The sequence below is a fragment of the Nerophis ophidion genome, linkage group LG12 (assembly GCF_033978795.1).
Source record: "Nerophis ophidion isolate RoL-2023_Sa linkage group LG12, RoL_Noph_v1.0, whole genome shotgun sequence".
Taxonomy (NCBI): Eukaryota; Metazoa; Chordata; class Actinopteri; order Syngnathiformes; family Syngnathidae; genus Nerophis; species Nerophis ophidion.
In genome coordinates, this window is record NC_084622.1 from 64,677,856 (window position 1) to 64,694,302 (window position 16,447).

General features: G+C 41.0%; 1 protein-coding gene across 3 annotated transcripts in view; it reads right to left on the bottom strand.

The window, feature by feature from the left end:
- The window catches only part of zgc:173742 (DNA topoisomerase I, mitochondrial), an 84,847-nt gene that overhangs the window by 41,478 nt on the left and 26,922 nt on the right, over positions 1 to 16,447 (bottom strand). For 2 of the 3 annotated variants that reach the window (XM_061917985.1, XM_061917984.1), the window contains exons 5-8: positions 7,983 to 8,070; positions 7,748 to 7,890; positions 7,522 to 7,637; positions 4,418 to 4,539 (exon numbers count right to left, since the gene is read on the bottom strand). In XM_061917985.1, coding sequence (XP_061773969.1) covers positions 4,418 to 4,539; positions 7,522 to 7,637; positions 7,748 to 7,890; positions 7,983 to 8,070 — 469 coding nt within the window. The remainder of the gene's footprint in view (positions 1 to 4,417; positions 4,540 to 7,521; positions 7,638 to 7,747; positions 7,891 to 7,982; positions 8,071 to 16,447) is intronic. The other variant, XM_061917986.1, reaches the window with a different exon arrangement.

Sequence of the window (16,447 nt, forward strand, 5' to 3'; positions counted from 1 at the left end):
TGCGGGATGATGGTGTTGAATGCTGAGCTGAAGTCCAGAAACAACATCCGCATGTCCGTGTGCTTTCCTTCCAATAGCACTTCTGATTAGTTGATGTCATAGTAAATCAGTCATTTACAATGTATTGTTGGGCATTTATTGGGGGTGTAACGGTAAACAAACATTTCGTTCAGTACGTACCTCGGTTCAGAGGTCACGGTTCGGTTCATTTTCGGTACAGTAAGAAAACAACAAAATATACAATTTTGGATTATTTATTTAACAAATTTGCTAAATCTTCCACCAAAAATATTTTGATGTGAAGTAATCGGAAACTTGGATAGGTCAATAATTCATAATAACATTGATCGCGTGGACATCGGGGGCGGTACCTCTGGATTGGCAGACCGGGGTGGTGGTTCCTCTCTTTAAGAAGGGGGACCGGAGGGTGTGTTCCAACTATCGTGGGATCACACTCCTCAGCCTTCCCGGTAAGGTTTATTCAGGTGTACTGGAGAGGAGGCTTCGCCGGATAGTCGAACATCGGATTCAGGAGGAACAGTGTGGTTTTCGTCCTGGTCGTGGAACTGTGAACCAGCTCTATACTCTCGGCAGGGTTCTTGAGGGTGCATGGGAGTTTGCCCAACCAGTCTACATGTGCTTTGTGGACTTGGAGAAGGCATTCGACCGTGTCCCTCGGGAAATCCTGTGGGGAGTGCTCAGAGAGTATGGGGTATCGGACTGTCTTATTGTGGCGGTCCGCTCCCTGTATGATCAGTGCCAGAGCTTGGTCCGCATTGCTGGCAGTAAGTCGGACACGTTTCCAGTGAGGGTTGGACTCCGCCAAGGTTGTCCTTTGTCACCCATTCTGTTCATAACTTTTATGGACAGAATTTCTAGGCGCAGTCAAGGCGTTGAGGGGTTCCGGTTTGGTGGCCGCGGGATTAGGTCTCTGCTTTTTGCAGATGATGTGGTCCTGATGGCTTCATCTGGCCGGGATCTTCAGCTCTCACTGGATCGGTTCGCAGCCGAGTGTGAAGCGACCGGAATGAGAATCAGCACCTCCAAGTCCGAGTCCATGGTTCTCGCCCGGAAAAGGGTGGAATGCCATCTCCGGGTTGGGGAGGAGACCCTGCCCCAAGTGGAGGAGTTCAAGTACCTAGGAGTCTTGTTCACGAGTGGGGGAAGAGTGGATCGTGAGATCGACAGGCGGATCGGTGCGGCGTCTTCAGTAATGCGGACGTTGTATCGATCCGTTGTGGTGAAGAAGGAGCTGAGCCGGAAGGCAAAGCTCTCAATTTACCGGTCGATCTACGTTCCCATCCTCACCTATGGTCATGAGCTTTGGGTCATGACCGAAAGGATAAGATCACGGGTACAAGCGGCCCAAATGAGTTTGGGTCTCTCCCTTAGAGATAGGGTGAGAAGCTCTGCCATCCGGGAGGAACTCAAAGTAAAGCCGCTGCTCCTCCACATCGAGAGGAGCCAGATGAAGTGGTTCGGGCATCTGGTCAGGATGCCACCTGAACGCCTCCCTAGGGAGGTGTTTAGGGCACGTCCAGCTGGTAGGAGGCCACGGGGAAGACCCAGGACACGTTGGGAAGACTATGTCTCCCGGCTGGCCTGGGAACGCCTCGGGATCCCCCGGGAAGAGCTAGACGAAGTGGCTGGGGATAGGGAAGTCTGGGCTTCCCTGCTTAGGCTGCTGCCCCCGCGACCCGACCTCGGATAAGCGGAAGATGATGGATGGATGGATGGAACATTGATTTTGATTCAATATTATGTTTTGAGCAATGACAATTTGTAAGAAAAAAAAACAGCTTTGTTTTATTAGTCAACGTTGCAACTTTTTCTAAATTACATTTAGCCTTTAAGTTTTGTTTATGTTTATTTTAATAGTATTTTTAGAATGTGCCGTGAGCCTTTAAAACATTAGCTGTGGGCTCAGGGGCACACTTTTGACACCCCTGCTATAGATAATAAAAAATTAAATCTGATAAATCTATGGATAAAAAGCAGAGGCTGGAGACACATAACTCTCTCGCTCTCTCTGTCTATGCTCCTCCCTCACAAATGTTCCTAAGTGCAGCACTTTTGTTGTTTTTAACCCCTTCTTAACCCTGAACGTACATTGAAAATACACGCAACCCTAACTTAAAATGCCGGACATTCGAGGCATTTAAGAAACTCCACCTGGACAGCTCCGCAAAAAGGACATATCCCGTGAAAAGAGGAGGTGTGGTTAGTCTATAATAGACCAGTCGTTGCTAGAACGCCGTGTGTTTTTTTAATTGATTGAAACTTTTATTAGTAGATTGCACAGTACAGTACATATTCCGTACAATTGACCACTAAATGGTAACACCTAAATAAGTTTTTCAACTTGTTTAAATCGGGGGTCCACGTAAATCAATTCATGGTGCCTCGGTGTGCATTGTTACACAACATGCGGTGCGCTACTTGATATGTCCGTGTCGTTCGGTACACCTCCGCAGGGACGTGCACATGATTATAGAGGGGCAGGGGCTCAAAGTCAGAAAAGAGCAGGACATTTTTTTGTTGGTCCTTTACACAATATGGAAATTAATGTAAAATTAAATTTTCTAATAGGAAGCTAACTACTTAGCTGTGTGTCCTTTGTAGGTAAAAGTGATTGCCATTTATTTTGTGTCAACAAATTATTGTCATAATGAGTTAATTCACATTATCATAGGCTTAGAAGACATGAAAAGCAACAAAACACTGGTTTATTATCAGGTTATTTATTGTTAAAGATAAGCACTTTAATATTGAACATTGAACAGTGCAACATGAACTCCGAAAAAATAAATAAATAAATAAATAAATACCCAAATGAAAAAAACTTCAATGTGAAAATCTGTCCTTCTTCCTTTAACTTGATGAAAACGCCATCAAGTTGTAACTTATGGTCTTTCTCACTTAATGCTCAGACTAAACAACTGAAACGCAATACAACTTTATATCTAAACCTCTACTGTGAGAGAAATGTGATCCGCCATAAACACAGTGAATTTTATTTTGAAAATTGTTTTATTTTGTATTTTGTACACTACTTCCTGTCCCGCACGATCTGCTCTGCTCTGTGCGGAATTGATGTGCCGTGCTCAATTGATGCGCCGTGCTCCGACGTCCAGCAAAAACAGAAGCTGACACATTGAATAATAGAATAATACAGCGTTTTCCTGAAATATTACCCATTTTAGATGCTGAATAAGTCGACAGCGACTAGACCATAACTCAGAGGTTCAAGCTGCTCCACTGTCACGTCTCCTCAGGCCGCAGTTGGCTCTCTCTCCTCTCTCTCACTCACTCACTCCCCCTCTCTCCCTCTCTCTCTGTCGGAAGCGGCAGGCTCAAACAACCCGGTATTACAAGAAAACGTGGAGTTTTTGTACCGCTGTTTTTTTTTTGTTTGTTTTGTTTTTTTACATCCCTAACAGGAAATTATTAATTTTGTTTAAAGGGAAAAAAAAAACACTCAGGCAGAGGGCACTTTTTAAGACGAGGCAAAAAAGGGCAGGGGCTCAAGCACCCATAGGGTGCCAGCACCTCCGAACCGAACCGAAACCCCCGTACCGAAACGGTTCAATACAGATAAATGTACCGTTACACCCCTAGCATCTATATATGGTAACGTCACTGGAGTGTAAATTAGATTCATTTTATGTGGTCTATACGATGTACAATGAGTTGTTTATATTCAGACAAGCAAGGCTCGTGCAAAAATAGCCTTAGTTGATGTGGCCACCTTGATTTCCGACATGGTAACTGAACAACTCACAAGTCGGCTGCGACGTCATTCCCAGCTCAGACTTTCAACTTCCAAGGAAAATGGAACGCATCATAAGCATGACAGATACAATAGTAGGCGTGCACTGAGGGCAGTGGAGCGAGAAGAGGTTTTTTTCCGCCTTTAATATAACAGTTTAATTGGATTTGTTCATATGCAGAGAAGCTACTTGTAGGGATTAGCATATCAATGCCTTCACACAAATCATATTTTCAAGTGCATTGAGCACTGAGCGGTGCAATATTAATTCTGCATGATATGACCCTAGGCTTGGCAACTCATCTTGCTAACAAAGGACACCCTGACTGACAAATTTGACATTTCTTTTTTTTTTTACACACTATTTCAATATATAAAAAACAACAACATTCTTATTCCAAACTTTGGACACAGGAAACCAATATTTGATATTTTGAAAGAAAACAAAAAGGTTATGCTTTGCTATGACAGACACAGCGTCATGAAAAGTAGTAACTGGTTTTAAACACCTTTTCCGTGGTCATATCTATGCACAAGCAGAAAGACGTAATTCAATGACACATTCAGACAACTATTGTATTAAAATATAGATAGTACAGTATAACTTTTAATTTACAAATGTAGAATAAATGACCACTTTCAGTTTACCTGCCTCCAATCTTTAAAGAAGTTCTCCCGGAAAACCTTTTTAGTGGTGTATTCATGATCTAACATCTGGCCAAAGAACACGGCCACCTCCTCAGCTGCCAGGCTCAGCTTCACTGGCTTACCTGTGGGGAAAAAAGACAACAACAAGCAAAAACTGTGATGTGATAATTTTGTAACAAGAGGTCAGAAGATTTATTTTTGTTTGATGCACTTTGAATTAATTCCACTTTTTACATCACAAGGCTCTTTAATTCACTCGGAAAAGTAGTGTGCAAGTGACAGGATACAAATAAAGTACCAACTTACCTGTCAGGCTAATTAATTAATTAATGAAGAACTGTAAAGCACCAAGTTCAGCTTTCAAACTGCACTACTTTTCAGCTACAAAAGACAAACATGCACAAAGAAGATCAAACCGTAACAAATAAAGTTCATCACCCTTTCACCAAATACACATTGTCTTGAGAATGTTTCAATGTTTTAGTTGTTCCTTGCTAACAACAGACCTATGGGATCCCAGGAACCTGAACTAAAGTACATCAGTACCTTTTAAAGTTGCTTATTAAAAGAGCAAATGTATCATTCATTTCTTCTTTTAAAAACAATTTACAAAATTATTCATTAAAACCCTTTTTTTTTTAAATCACAGTTGTATTTAACCTCATCAGATGAGGTTAAATACAACAAAAGCACCTTGAAGATTCTAGCGGGAACTCTCATTCAACCCTTTTTCGATTACGCTTGCACCTCCTGGTACCCCAGCACCTCCAAAACCCTCAAATCTAGACTCCAAACATCCCGGAACAAGCTAGTCCGGTTACTTTTAGACCTCCATTCAGATCACACCTCACTCCAACCCACTGGCTCAGGGTGGAGGACAGAGTAAAACAACTTGCACTGAGCCTGGTCTATAAAATCCGCTACACCTCCCTGATACCGAAGTACATGTCAAACTACTTCCTTAACGTAAATGACCGCCATAACCACAACACCAGGGGGAGCTCCACAAACCACGTTAAACCCAGATTCTGATCTAACAAAGGTCTTAACTCATTCTCTTTCTATGCCACATCAATGTGGAATGCACTCCCAACAGGTTTAAAACTAAGTGCATCTCTATCCTCCTTCAAAACCGCTCTAAAACAACACCTCCAGGCAACTTCAACACTTTACTAATACCCTCCTCCATTCACATCCCATCCCCCCGGATTATAAACAACTCAAATGTACTTCTAATGTATATACTTGTTCTTATGCTATGTGAACTCACTATGTTCTCTGCTGGCTGTACATATCCTACTAAATAAGACCTACACTGTTTTAATGTCCACATTTCTCTGTTGATGCAATTGTTGATAACTGAAGTACTGATATCAACCAAAGCTTCTCATCCCACCCCCCGGATTGTAAATAATGTAAGTAATTCGATGTATATACTATGATGATTAACTTGTGTGATGACTGTATTATGTTGATAGTATATATTTGTACCATGAATTGATTAACGTGGACAAGTTAAAAAAAAAATTGGGGTGTTACCATTTAGTGGTCAATTGTGCGGAATATGTACGAACTGTGCAATCCACTAATAAAAGTTTCAATCAATCAATCAATCATCTTTTATGCCCTCTCAAGTTGCGAGTTAAACCTCCGATTTTCTGTTGCAATGGCTCACTAACTTTCTACGTGTACATTTGCATAATGGTGACATGTTTCAATTCATCCTGTGTCATGTAAAATGGATGTACACGGTAGATGAGAAGGGCGATAAGAGTGAAAGCGATCTTCTGCAAGGTCATTTCCATATCAAATAAAGTGAAATGTAGTCTGTAATCTATTTGAAACAGTTTTAAAATAAGCATCTCCCTATTTAAGGCCGGAGAAAGAAAGTCCTGCAAGGATCATGATCATCTTTCACCATTCATTTGCTTGACTGTGAATGTGTATGATTGACTGTTTACAACAGGGGTAGGGAACCTATGGCTCTAGAGCCAGATGTGGCTCTTTTGATGACTGCATCTGGCTCTCAGATAAATCTGAGCTGACGTTGCTTAAAACGATAAGTAATGAATAATTCCACTTGTAATCACAGTGTTAAAAATAATATTAAAAACATAAAACATTCTCATGCATTTTTAATCCATCCGTTTTCTACCGCACCTTTTCAAGAAGTTGCGTTAATGGTAAGAAGTTATTTATTTATTATTGGTTAGTGTGGGGCTTGCCCTCCTGGGGGTTCTTCAGACCACCAAGCACCGACATAAGAGCCTGTTTCAGGGTTTCAATATTGTTTTATTCTTCAATAAGTCTCTCAGTTGCTTTCCAGCAATTGTATTTCCAGCCCCAACTCTGTCTCTCCTCCTGGCTGCTGCTTATAACAGAGCGACAGGTGATTAGATAACAAAGCCCATGCGGGCCATCTACGCACCTGTCGCTGATTTTGAAGCCGGTCCTGGCACACCCCACTTCGCTGCAGGCCTGCAGGCCACGCCCCTCCACAGTTAGCTTTAGAATAACAATGTTATTACAAAGAATAAGAGACCTATTATACTCTAGAAATGTTGGTCTTACTTAAAAATGCACGCGTTTAGTTGTGTTCAGTGTTAAAAAAATATTACATGGGGCGGCATAGCTCGGTTGGTAGAGTGGCCGTGCCAGCAACTTGAGGGTTGCAGGTTCGATTCCCGCTTGTGCCATCCTAGTTACTGCCGTTGTGTCCTTGGGCAAGACACTTTACCCACCTGCTCCCAGTTCCACCCACACTGGTTTAAATGTAACTTAGATATTGGGTTTCACTATGTAAAGCGCTTTGAGTCACTTGAGAAAAGCGCTATATAAATATAATTCACTTCACAATTCACTTCTTACGGAAATATGTTTTAAAATATTTGGCTTTTTGGCTCTCTCAACCAAAAGGTTCCCGACCCCAGGTTTACAACATAGTAATGTTGACAGAATATTACACAATGGAAGCTTCTGTGTGTCTACAGAGGCACATAAACTCTTCTTCTGTCTTTTTGGTATTCAAAAAGTGAGGTTAAGTATTTGGAATATTAGAAGTGTATCGTGTTGGGTAAATCCCCAAATCTCTTGTTAATACTGACCATTGTAGTAGAAGTGAACATTGGCTGGTAGAGGCTGGTACTCAGGTGGAAAGTAGGGTCCCTTGTGTTCCAGAAACCTCCATTTTACCCCGTCTTCATACTTCTCTTCCTCCCACCTGATGCAATATGAAGATATTTTTGAGAAAGGTAAATTCCTCCTTTAAGAGCGAGACTGTTGCTAACATCAAGCCAGGTTCAAAACAAGTTGAATAAAAGTATTTCCTACCATCGCCAGCGATTCTGTTCCTCCTCTTCCTTCTTTTTGATCTTCAACAGTCTTGCCTCCTTAATCTCGTCTTTTGTCTTCTTAGCTGTTTTGGAGACCCGTAGCTCTTCTTCCTCTTTCTTCACCCCGTGTCGAGAAATAAACTGTAGATATAAATTTAACACTTCCTGCATGAGCTATGTTTTCTTACAGAAGTCTTATTGATGGAGACGGATGAAGCGGCAGACAGTTTTACCTGCTCAGCTCTCTGTTTGGACCGCTTTTTCGGAGCCTCGTTTTCTTCTTCTTTCACTATAGGTTGACTACTTTTCATATTTGAGCTGCTAATACCCAAACACAAACACAACATTATTACCCTAAATAAAGAGAATTGTGTCAGGTTCAAACACTGATGACTTCTATTAAACAGGACAAGAAGCAAAGAATCAAACAGAGACAGAATTCAATTTGGCTCGGTGAGGAGAAAAATACATCTGCATTACGCTCTGCCAAAAGAATGGACGCCTCCTCCTTTTATTTGGACTTTCCCTGACCGCATGGCAACAGCTGCTTCCAAAAGGAACGGGGTCGTAAACAGCCATCGCCTTTGATTACAAAACAGTTAAAAAAAAAGGATTGGTTCATGAAAGTGGTCGCAAAAGAGGTTCATAAAAGAGTTCACAAAAGCGGTGCCTCGAGTGGAGTCAGGCCCTGCTTCCTCTCCGCTTTGTAGTTCTTGGGTCACAACAATATATTCCTGTTGATTACAATACATGAAAGAAATATTACGCCTGTACTGGCTTCCTGTGCACTTAAGATGTGACTTTAAGGTTTTACTACTTACGTATAAAATACTACACGGTATTTTAAAAGACTCCGGCTTATTAGTGATTCCTAGAGCCCAAAAAAAGTCTGCGGGCTATAGAGCGTTTTCCGTTCGGGCTCCAGTACTCTGGAATGCCCTCCCAGTAACAGTTCGAGATGCTACCTCAGTAGAAGCATTTAAGTCTCACCTTAAAACTCATCTGTATTCTCTAGCCTTTAAATAGACCTCCTTTTTAGACCAGTTGATCTGCCGCTTCTTTTCTTTCTCCTATGTCCCCCCCTTCCTTGTGGAGGGGGTCCGGTCCGATGACCATGGATGAAGTACTGGCTGTCCAGAGTCGAGACCCAGGATGGACCGCTCGCCTGTATCGGTTGGGGACATCTCTACGCTGCTGATCCGCCTCCGCTTGAGATGGTCTCCTGTGGACGGGACTCTCGCTGCTGTCTTGGATCCGCTTTGAACTGAACTCTCGCGGCTGTGTTGGAGCCACTATGGATTGAACTTTCACAGTATCATGTTAGACCCGCTCGACATCCATTGCTTTCGGTCCCCCAGAGGGGGGGGGTTGCCCACATCTGAGGTCCTCTCCAAGGTTTCTCATAGTCAGCATTGTCACTGGCGTCCCACTGGATGTGAATTCTCCCTGCCCACTGGGTGTGAGTTTTCCTTGCCCTTTTGTGGGTTCTTCCGAAGATGTTGTAGTCGTAATGATTTGTGCAGTCCTTTGAGACATTTGTGATTTGGGGCTATATAAATAAACATTGATTGATTGATTGATTGAAACCCCTTCATTTTGCTTCCCCCTCTACACAGTGGAGTTTTAGAAGCCTTCTTGGTAGGTTCAAAGGCAGCTTTTGCTTCTTGCCGGGCACTCAATGTAACACAATTTTTGTGATAACTTAGAAACAATTATTATAACGGGTTGTTTTCAACCTTTACATGGATGCCTTAAGGGTGCTAACTTTCCCATGTGCTTTAAACATTATATCCCGCCATCTTACGGCTTTTAGATCACAATGACAAAACTACGCCCGTGCATAACAAGCACTCATGCATATAAATTACATTTCATCAAACATAGTAACGTTTTTGCCCTAGGGCGGGGGTTGGCAACCCACGGCTCTTTCGCCCTCAAAAATATTTGAAAAAAGGAAAAAGATGAGGGGAAAAAACATACTTTTTGTTTTAATATGGTTTCTGTAGGAGGACAAACATTACACAAACCTCCCCATTTATTATAATCACACACTGTTTGTATTAAACATGCTTCACCGATTCAAGTATTTGGCGAGCGCCGTTTTGTCCTACTAATTTTGCTTGTCCTTGAACTCACCGCCGTTTGTTTACATCAGGCGTATCCAAAGTGCGACCCGAGGGCCATTTGTGGCCCCCAGCTAATTTGATAATGGCCTCCGGCCCATTCTAAAAAAATACTATAATAAACATTTAAAACATAAAAGAGTGTAATAAAAGAGTTAACAGTGACATGTAACAAGAAAAAGTTGCAGTGTTGACAATATTAACACAAAGCTGCCAAGCATACTGTTATTTATCTGCTGAAGGCTCCAATTTGGGGGAATAATATTGCATATTTTGGGCGAAACAAAGTTTTCTTTCACAAAAAGGGCATCAAACAAACAAGTATGAAATAAATTATAAAATCTTATAATCAAGAGATCTACAGAAAAGCGTTAAAAGTAAAAAAAATATAAATATACATTTGGCTTATTATTGACCTATTTAGGGTTCCAATTACTTCACCTCAAATATTCCACTTTGAAATGTTTTGGGGAAAATGTTGCATAGTTTGTGTGTTTGCCATATATTGTAAATAAGGCCATAAACATGAAAAATTAAATTAAAAAAAAATGTTATAACGACAGACAGACCTGAAGTTGATCAAGCGTTAGATGAAAAAAATAGTAATTTATGACTTATTTCTAACATTATTATGACTGAGACCCTTCCAGGGCCGGGACCAAAGTTGAAGAAAGCCATTAAGGTAAAAAAACAACAACTATTGTATTGCTTTTAAAAAAGAAAAATATCAAAATGGCCCCTGCATACTTTGATTTTTCAGTCCGCGGCCCTCAGTGGAAAAAGTTTGGACACCCCTGTACAACTTTCTCCGACTTTCGAGGACGTGTTTTATGCCACTTCTTTTTCTGTCTCATTTTGTCCACCAAACTTTTAACGCCTTGCATGAATGCACAAAGGTGAGTTTTGTTGACGTTATTGAGTTGTGTGGAGTGCTAATCAGAAATATTTGGTCACTGCATGACTGCAAGATCAATCAATCAATCAATCAATGTTTATTTATATAGCCCCAAATCACAAGTGTTTCGAAGGGCTGCACAAACCACAACGACATCCTCGGTGCTAACATGCTATTTAGGCTAGCTATATGTACATATTGCATCATTGTGCCTCATTTGTTGCTATATTGGAGCTCATTTGGTTTCCTTTAAGTCAGGGGTGTCAAACTCAAATACAGAGTGGGCCAAAATTTAAAACTGAACAAAGCCGCGGGCCGAGGTTGAACAAATGAACCTTTTAATAGGGACCCAAACAAGTTTTTCATTGAATATTGAACAAGCAAGGCTTATATAACTTTATAGAGACATGCAAAATTGAGTTTCAAATAATAACAATAATAATTAAAAAATATCAATGGCATATCAAAACAAATTTAAATAAAAATGGAATGCCTCTTTTGTATTTGCAGCCTTCTGGGGTAAATATTAACATTAACTTTTTCCAGAGGCTAATACATTTGAAAATAAAATAATGAATATATCAACCATTCAGGCCTTTTTACTGCTCAGTTAATGTCGGGGCTCAGGTGGGCGGGGTTAGGGGGGCGGGGTTTGTTAGTTGCAGGGAGGGGGTGTATATTGTAGCAGTCCCAAAGAGTTAGTGCTGCAAGGGTTTCTGGGTATTTGTTCTGTTGTGTTTATGTTGTGTTACGGTGCGGATGTTCTCCTGAAAAGTGTTGGTTATTCTTATTTGGTGTGGGTTCACAGTGTGGCGCATATTTGTAACAGTGTTAAAGTTGTTTATATGGCCACCCTTAGTGTGACCTGTATGCTGTTGATCAAGTATGCAGGCTTGCATTTACTTACATGTGTGTAGAAGCCACATATATTACGGCACGCTGTTTGTGAGGAGGAAAAACAGACTTGATGACAGGTTGTAGGGGACGCTAAAGGCAGTGTCTTCAAGGCACACCCCCAATATTGTTGTCCGGGTGGAATTCGGGAGAATGGTTGCACCGGGAGATTTTCGGGAGGGGCACTGAAAGTCGAGAGTCTCCCGGGAAATCGGTGAACACCGGCGGGCCAGCTTTAATGTTAATTGGATATTGCTTCGAGGGCCAAATGAAATTACACGGCGGGCCAAATTTGGTCCGCGGGCCAGAGTTTGACACCTATGCTTTAAGTCATCTTAATTAAATGTATATCTCATGAAACTATCTGTATGTAACATGGCTTTTAATTTTTTTGCGGCTACAGACATATTTGTTTTTGTATTTTTGGTCCAATATGGCTCTTTCAACATTTTAGTTTGCCGTCCCCTGCCCTAGGGTAAACTGGTCAACATATAGCACACTGACAAAGCTTAACCGATTATTACTATAACAATCTACAAGGTTAATATAGTTGGTTTCTTTTTCTTCCACTCCATTTATCTGCTTTCTTTTAAATGGGTTGTACTTGTATAGCGCTTTTCTACCTTCAAGGTACTCAAAGCGCTTTGACACTACTTCCACATTCACCCATTCACACACACATTCACACACTGATGGAGGGAGCTGCCATGCAAGGCGCCAACCAGCACCCATCAGGAGCAAGGGTGAAGTGTCTTGCTCAGGACACAACGGACGTGACGAGGTTGGTTCTAGGTGGGATTTGAACCAGTGACCCTCGGGTTGCGCACGGCCACTCTCCCACTGCCCCACGCCGTTTTTTGTATTTCAAGTTGTCATTACATACATGTATTGTTGCATTTGATCAACTGCATTGTTGATAATAGAGGCATTTATTGTTATTATTCATGTTCATAGGGACGGCGTGGCGCAGTGGGGAGAGTGGCCGTGCGCAACCCGAGGGTCCCTGGTTCAATTCCCACCTAGTACCAACCTTGTCACGTCCGTTGTGTCTTGAGCAAGACACTTCACCCTTGCTCCTGATGGGTGCTGGTTGGCGCCTTGCATGGCAGCTCCCTCCATTAGTGTGTGAATGTGTGTGTGAATGGGTAAATGTGGAAGTAGTGTCAAAGCGCTTTGAGTACCTTGAAGGTAGAAAAGCGCTATACAAGTACAACCCATTTATTTATCATTTATTGGTATTTATATTGCTCCATTTGTAGTGTAATAATATTCATTGTCTTTTCTGTATTTTTTTCACTAACTGCTTCTTTGCTATCACGTTTACCATCATTTGTGTACATATCTTATTTGCTGATGTTGTTCTATTGTTGTTTGCTGTTGTTGTCGTCTGTCTTATCCCCACAATTTCCCCCTCTGTCTTCTTTTTTTTCCCTCTTTCTATCCCCTCCTGCACCAAATAAAAATATATATCCATTTAATGAAGTCAAAAAGAAATAAGGCAATAAGAGACGTATCCCACACTTCTCTTTTGTAAAGTGAATTTGTACATCCGATGTGGGCATCTACATCAACAATATGAATTGGCTGAGAAGCTGGACAGGACGAAAAACAAAAATAAATAACATGCGCGCTCACTGCATGAGGGTGTGGACGAGACAGCGGTGAGTGACAATCGTAGTTGCCAGATAAATTGAACTTTTTGTTCAATATAATAAGTAATTCTGAAAAATAAACACACTTAAAAATATATGTTCTGTTAAGTTAAGAATGTTAGCATAAACTAGCTGCTGGTGGTGTAGTCATATGTCTTGGTTTGAAAGATGTAACTAGGCAATTTGCAAACAGCCCCTTTAACGAAACGACATGATGGAAAATAATTCACTTTTTTGTTGACAACGGAATGCATTGGGGAAAAATATAACCACAAAAGGTATTCATCTTACTTACAGACATTATTGCCTGACACTTTACATAACTATAAGTGAGCTTTGCAAGTACATTTTTTTCAATCAATATTTTATAAAAGCCATAACTGTTTAAATTCTTGCAACGGCTAAAAAAAAAAAAATTTAATTTCCACTTGATTACCAATATGAAGGCTTTTCAGACACTTCTTTCTGCAGCCATTCCCACCAAAATACTTTTCACTTTGGCTTGTCAAAGTATAATTTGGATTGGCGAACGCTGAACCTGGTTCATGTTTTCTATACAGAGTTGTGTGGGCAATAACTATCAGCAGGGATGGGAATCCAAAACAAATTCTTGTTGAGAACTGGCTCTTAGAGTTTTCATTCCAAGGAATCATTTGAAGTTTTGTTAACGATTCCCTTATCGATACTTGTGGGCATGCATGGCGTCCGCATGCACGGCGCCGATCAGCAGCACAAACTTCAGAATTGATCACGGGAGAGGAAGACAACAGGACAACTTGCAGTACTTGCAAGGTGGATATTGCATTAAATTGACAAAATACTACCATAAAAACATTAGCATACACAGCATGTGAACGTTGGATGAATGACGCGCTTTTGATTCCCTCCAAGACAGAAGTAAATCGCCACCAGCAGCTGTGGCAAAGTCAACACGTTCTTTGCTGTTAAAGGCCTACTGAAATGAGATGTTCTTATTTAAACGGGGATAGCAGCTCCATTCTATGTGTCATACTTGATCATTTCGCGATATTGTCATATTTTTGCTGAAAGGATTTAGTAGAGAACATCCACGATAAAGTTCGCAACTTTTGGTCGCTAATAAAAAAGCCTTGCCTGTACCGGAAGTAGCAGACGATGTGTGCGTGACGTCACTGGTTGTAGGGCTCCTCACATCTGAACATTGTTTATAATGTGAGCCTCCAGCAGCAAGAGCTATTCGAACCGAGAAAGCGACAATTTTCCCATTAATTTGAGCTAGGATGAAAGATTTGTGGATGAGGAAATTTAGAGTGAAGGACTAGAAAAAAAAAAAAAAAAAGGTGATTGCATTGGGAGCGATTCAGATGTTTTTAGACACATTTACTAAGATAATTGTGGGAAATCCCTTATCTTTCTATCATGTTGCTAGTGTTTTAGTGAGTTAAATAGTACCTGATACTCGGAGGGGTGTGTCCACGGGTGTGTCCACGCCAGTCTGAAGGAAGTCACGAAGCTGCAGCAGGACAGAAGCTCCGCTGATAGGCGACTTATTTCCACAATTTTCTCACCGAAAACTGGCGGTCGACATGTAGTCAAGATCCATGTTCGCTTGACCGCTCTGATCCATAGTAAAGCTTCACCTCCGGGAATTTTAAACAAGGAAACACGGTGTGTTTGTGTGGCTAAAGGCTAAAAGCTTCCCACCTCCATCTTTCTACTTTGACTTCTCCATTATTAATTGAACAAATTGCAGAAGATTCAGCAACACAGATGTCTAAAATACTGTGTAATTGCGCGATGAAAAGAGACGACTTTTAGCCGAAAGTGGTGCTGGGCTAATATTTCTCCCCCAACCAATAACGTCACAAACACACGTCATCATTCCGCGACGTTTTCAACAGGAAACTCCGCGGGAAATTAAAAATTGTAATTTAGTAAACTAAAGCGGCCGTATTGGCATGTGTTGCAATGTTAATATTTCATCATTGATATATAAACTATCAGACTGCGTGGTCGCTAGTAGTGGCTTTCAGTAGGTCTTTAATACTGCAGGTAAGTAAAAAAACTAACACTGCCTATCATGTTAAAACATGCTATTATTAACTGTAAATGTCAAATGAATGTTTGAATGTCACATGGCGAGACGGTATCTGACCGGCGGTTTGAACGTCACCTTTTCTGGGTTCTTCAAAGCTGGGTTCTCCACAGCTGGAGACAACTGGATTAGTCAGAAATATTATGAATGCTGCCTAAAGAAACATATCATTATTTTTTCTGTTAAACTAATGGTTAATTGTTGAAAAATTGCAGTGTACATTTATGCTTGACTTGCTTGAATTTGCTTCAACTGATACTTTTAAGTGCTCAGCATACAGTATATACATTAAAAAAATTTCCTTTTTATTTGAAAAATGTTAGCATGTTACTAATGTTTGTGTACCGGTAATTGTCATTCGTCACAGAATTATTTATGTTCTATTTTGTCTATTACTACAAAATGCACCTAGAAGACATTTAACAGCATTTAACACAACATCTCACCCTGTGGGGTCAAAATGTTAACAAGAACGGTGAGCAAAAATCCCAGAATCACATGGAGGGACCTTGTGAATGACCTGCGGAGAGCTGGGACCAAAGTAACAAAGGCTACCATCAGTAACACACCACTCAAATCCTGCAGTGCCAGACGTGCCCCCCTGTTTAAGCCAGTACATGTCCATGCCCGTTTGAAGTTTGCTAGAGAACTTTTGAATGATCCAGAAGAGTATTGGGAGAATGTCATATGGTTAGATAAAACCAAAATAGACGTTTTTATAAATGGTTGATGTATATAGGCTAGTAAGGTAAAGTTTTGTACCTGTTAAGTTTTGGCTACCTTGCTTCTGCAGCCTTCATCAGAGGTGTCACGTGACGTCAGAAGCAAGGTAGCCGAAACTTATCAGGTACAAAACTTTACCTTACTAGCCTATATACATCCACCATTTATAAATCCACATCAGTAGGCTAAATGAACCTCTTCAACATACTACCAAATAGACATTTTTGGTAAAAACTGAACTTGCCATGTCTGGAGGAGATGGAATGCTGAGTTGCATCCAAAGAACCCCATACCTACTGTGAAGGTTCTGGGTTCTTGTCATGTTTTACTTGTCACA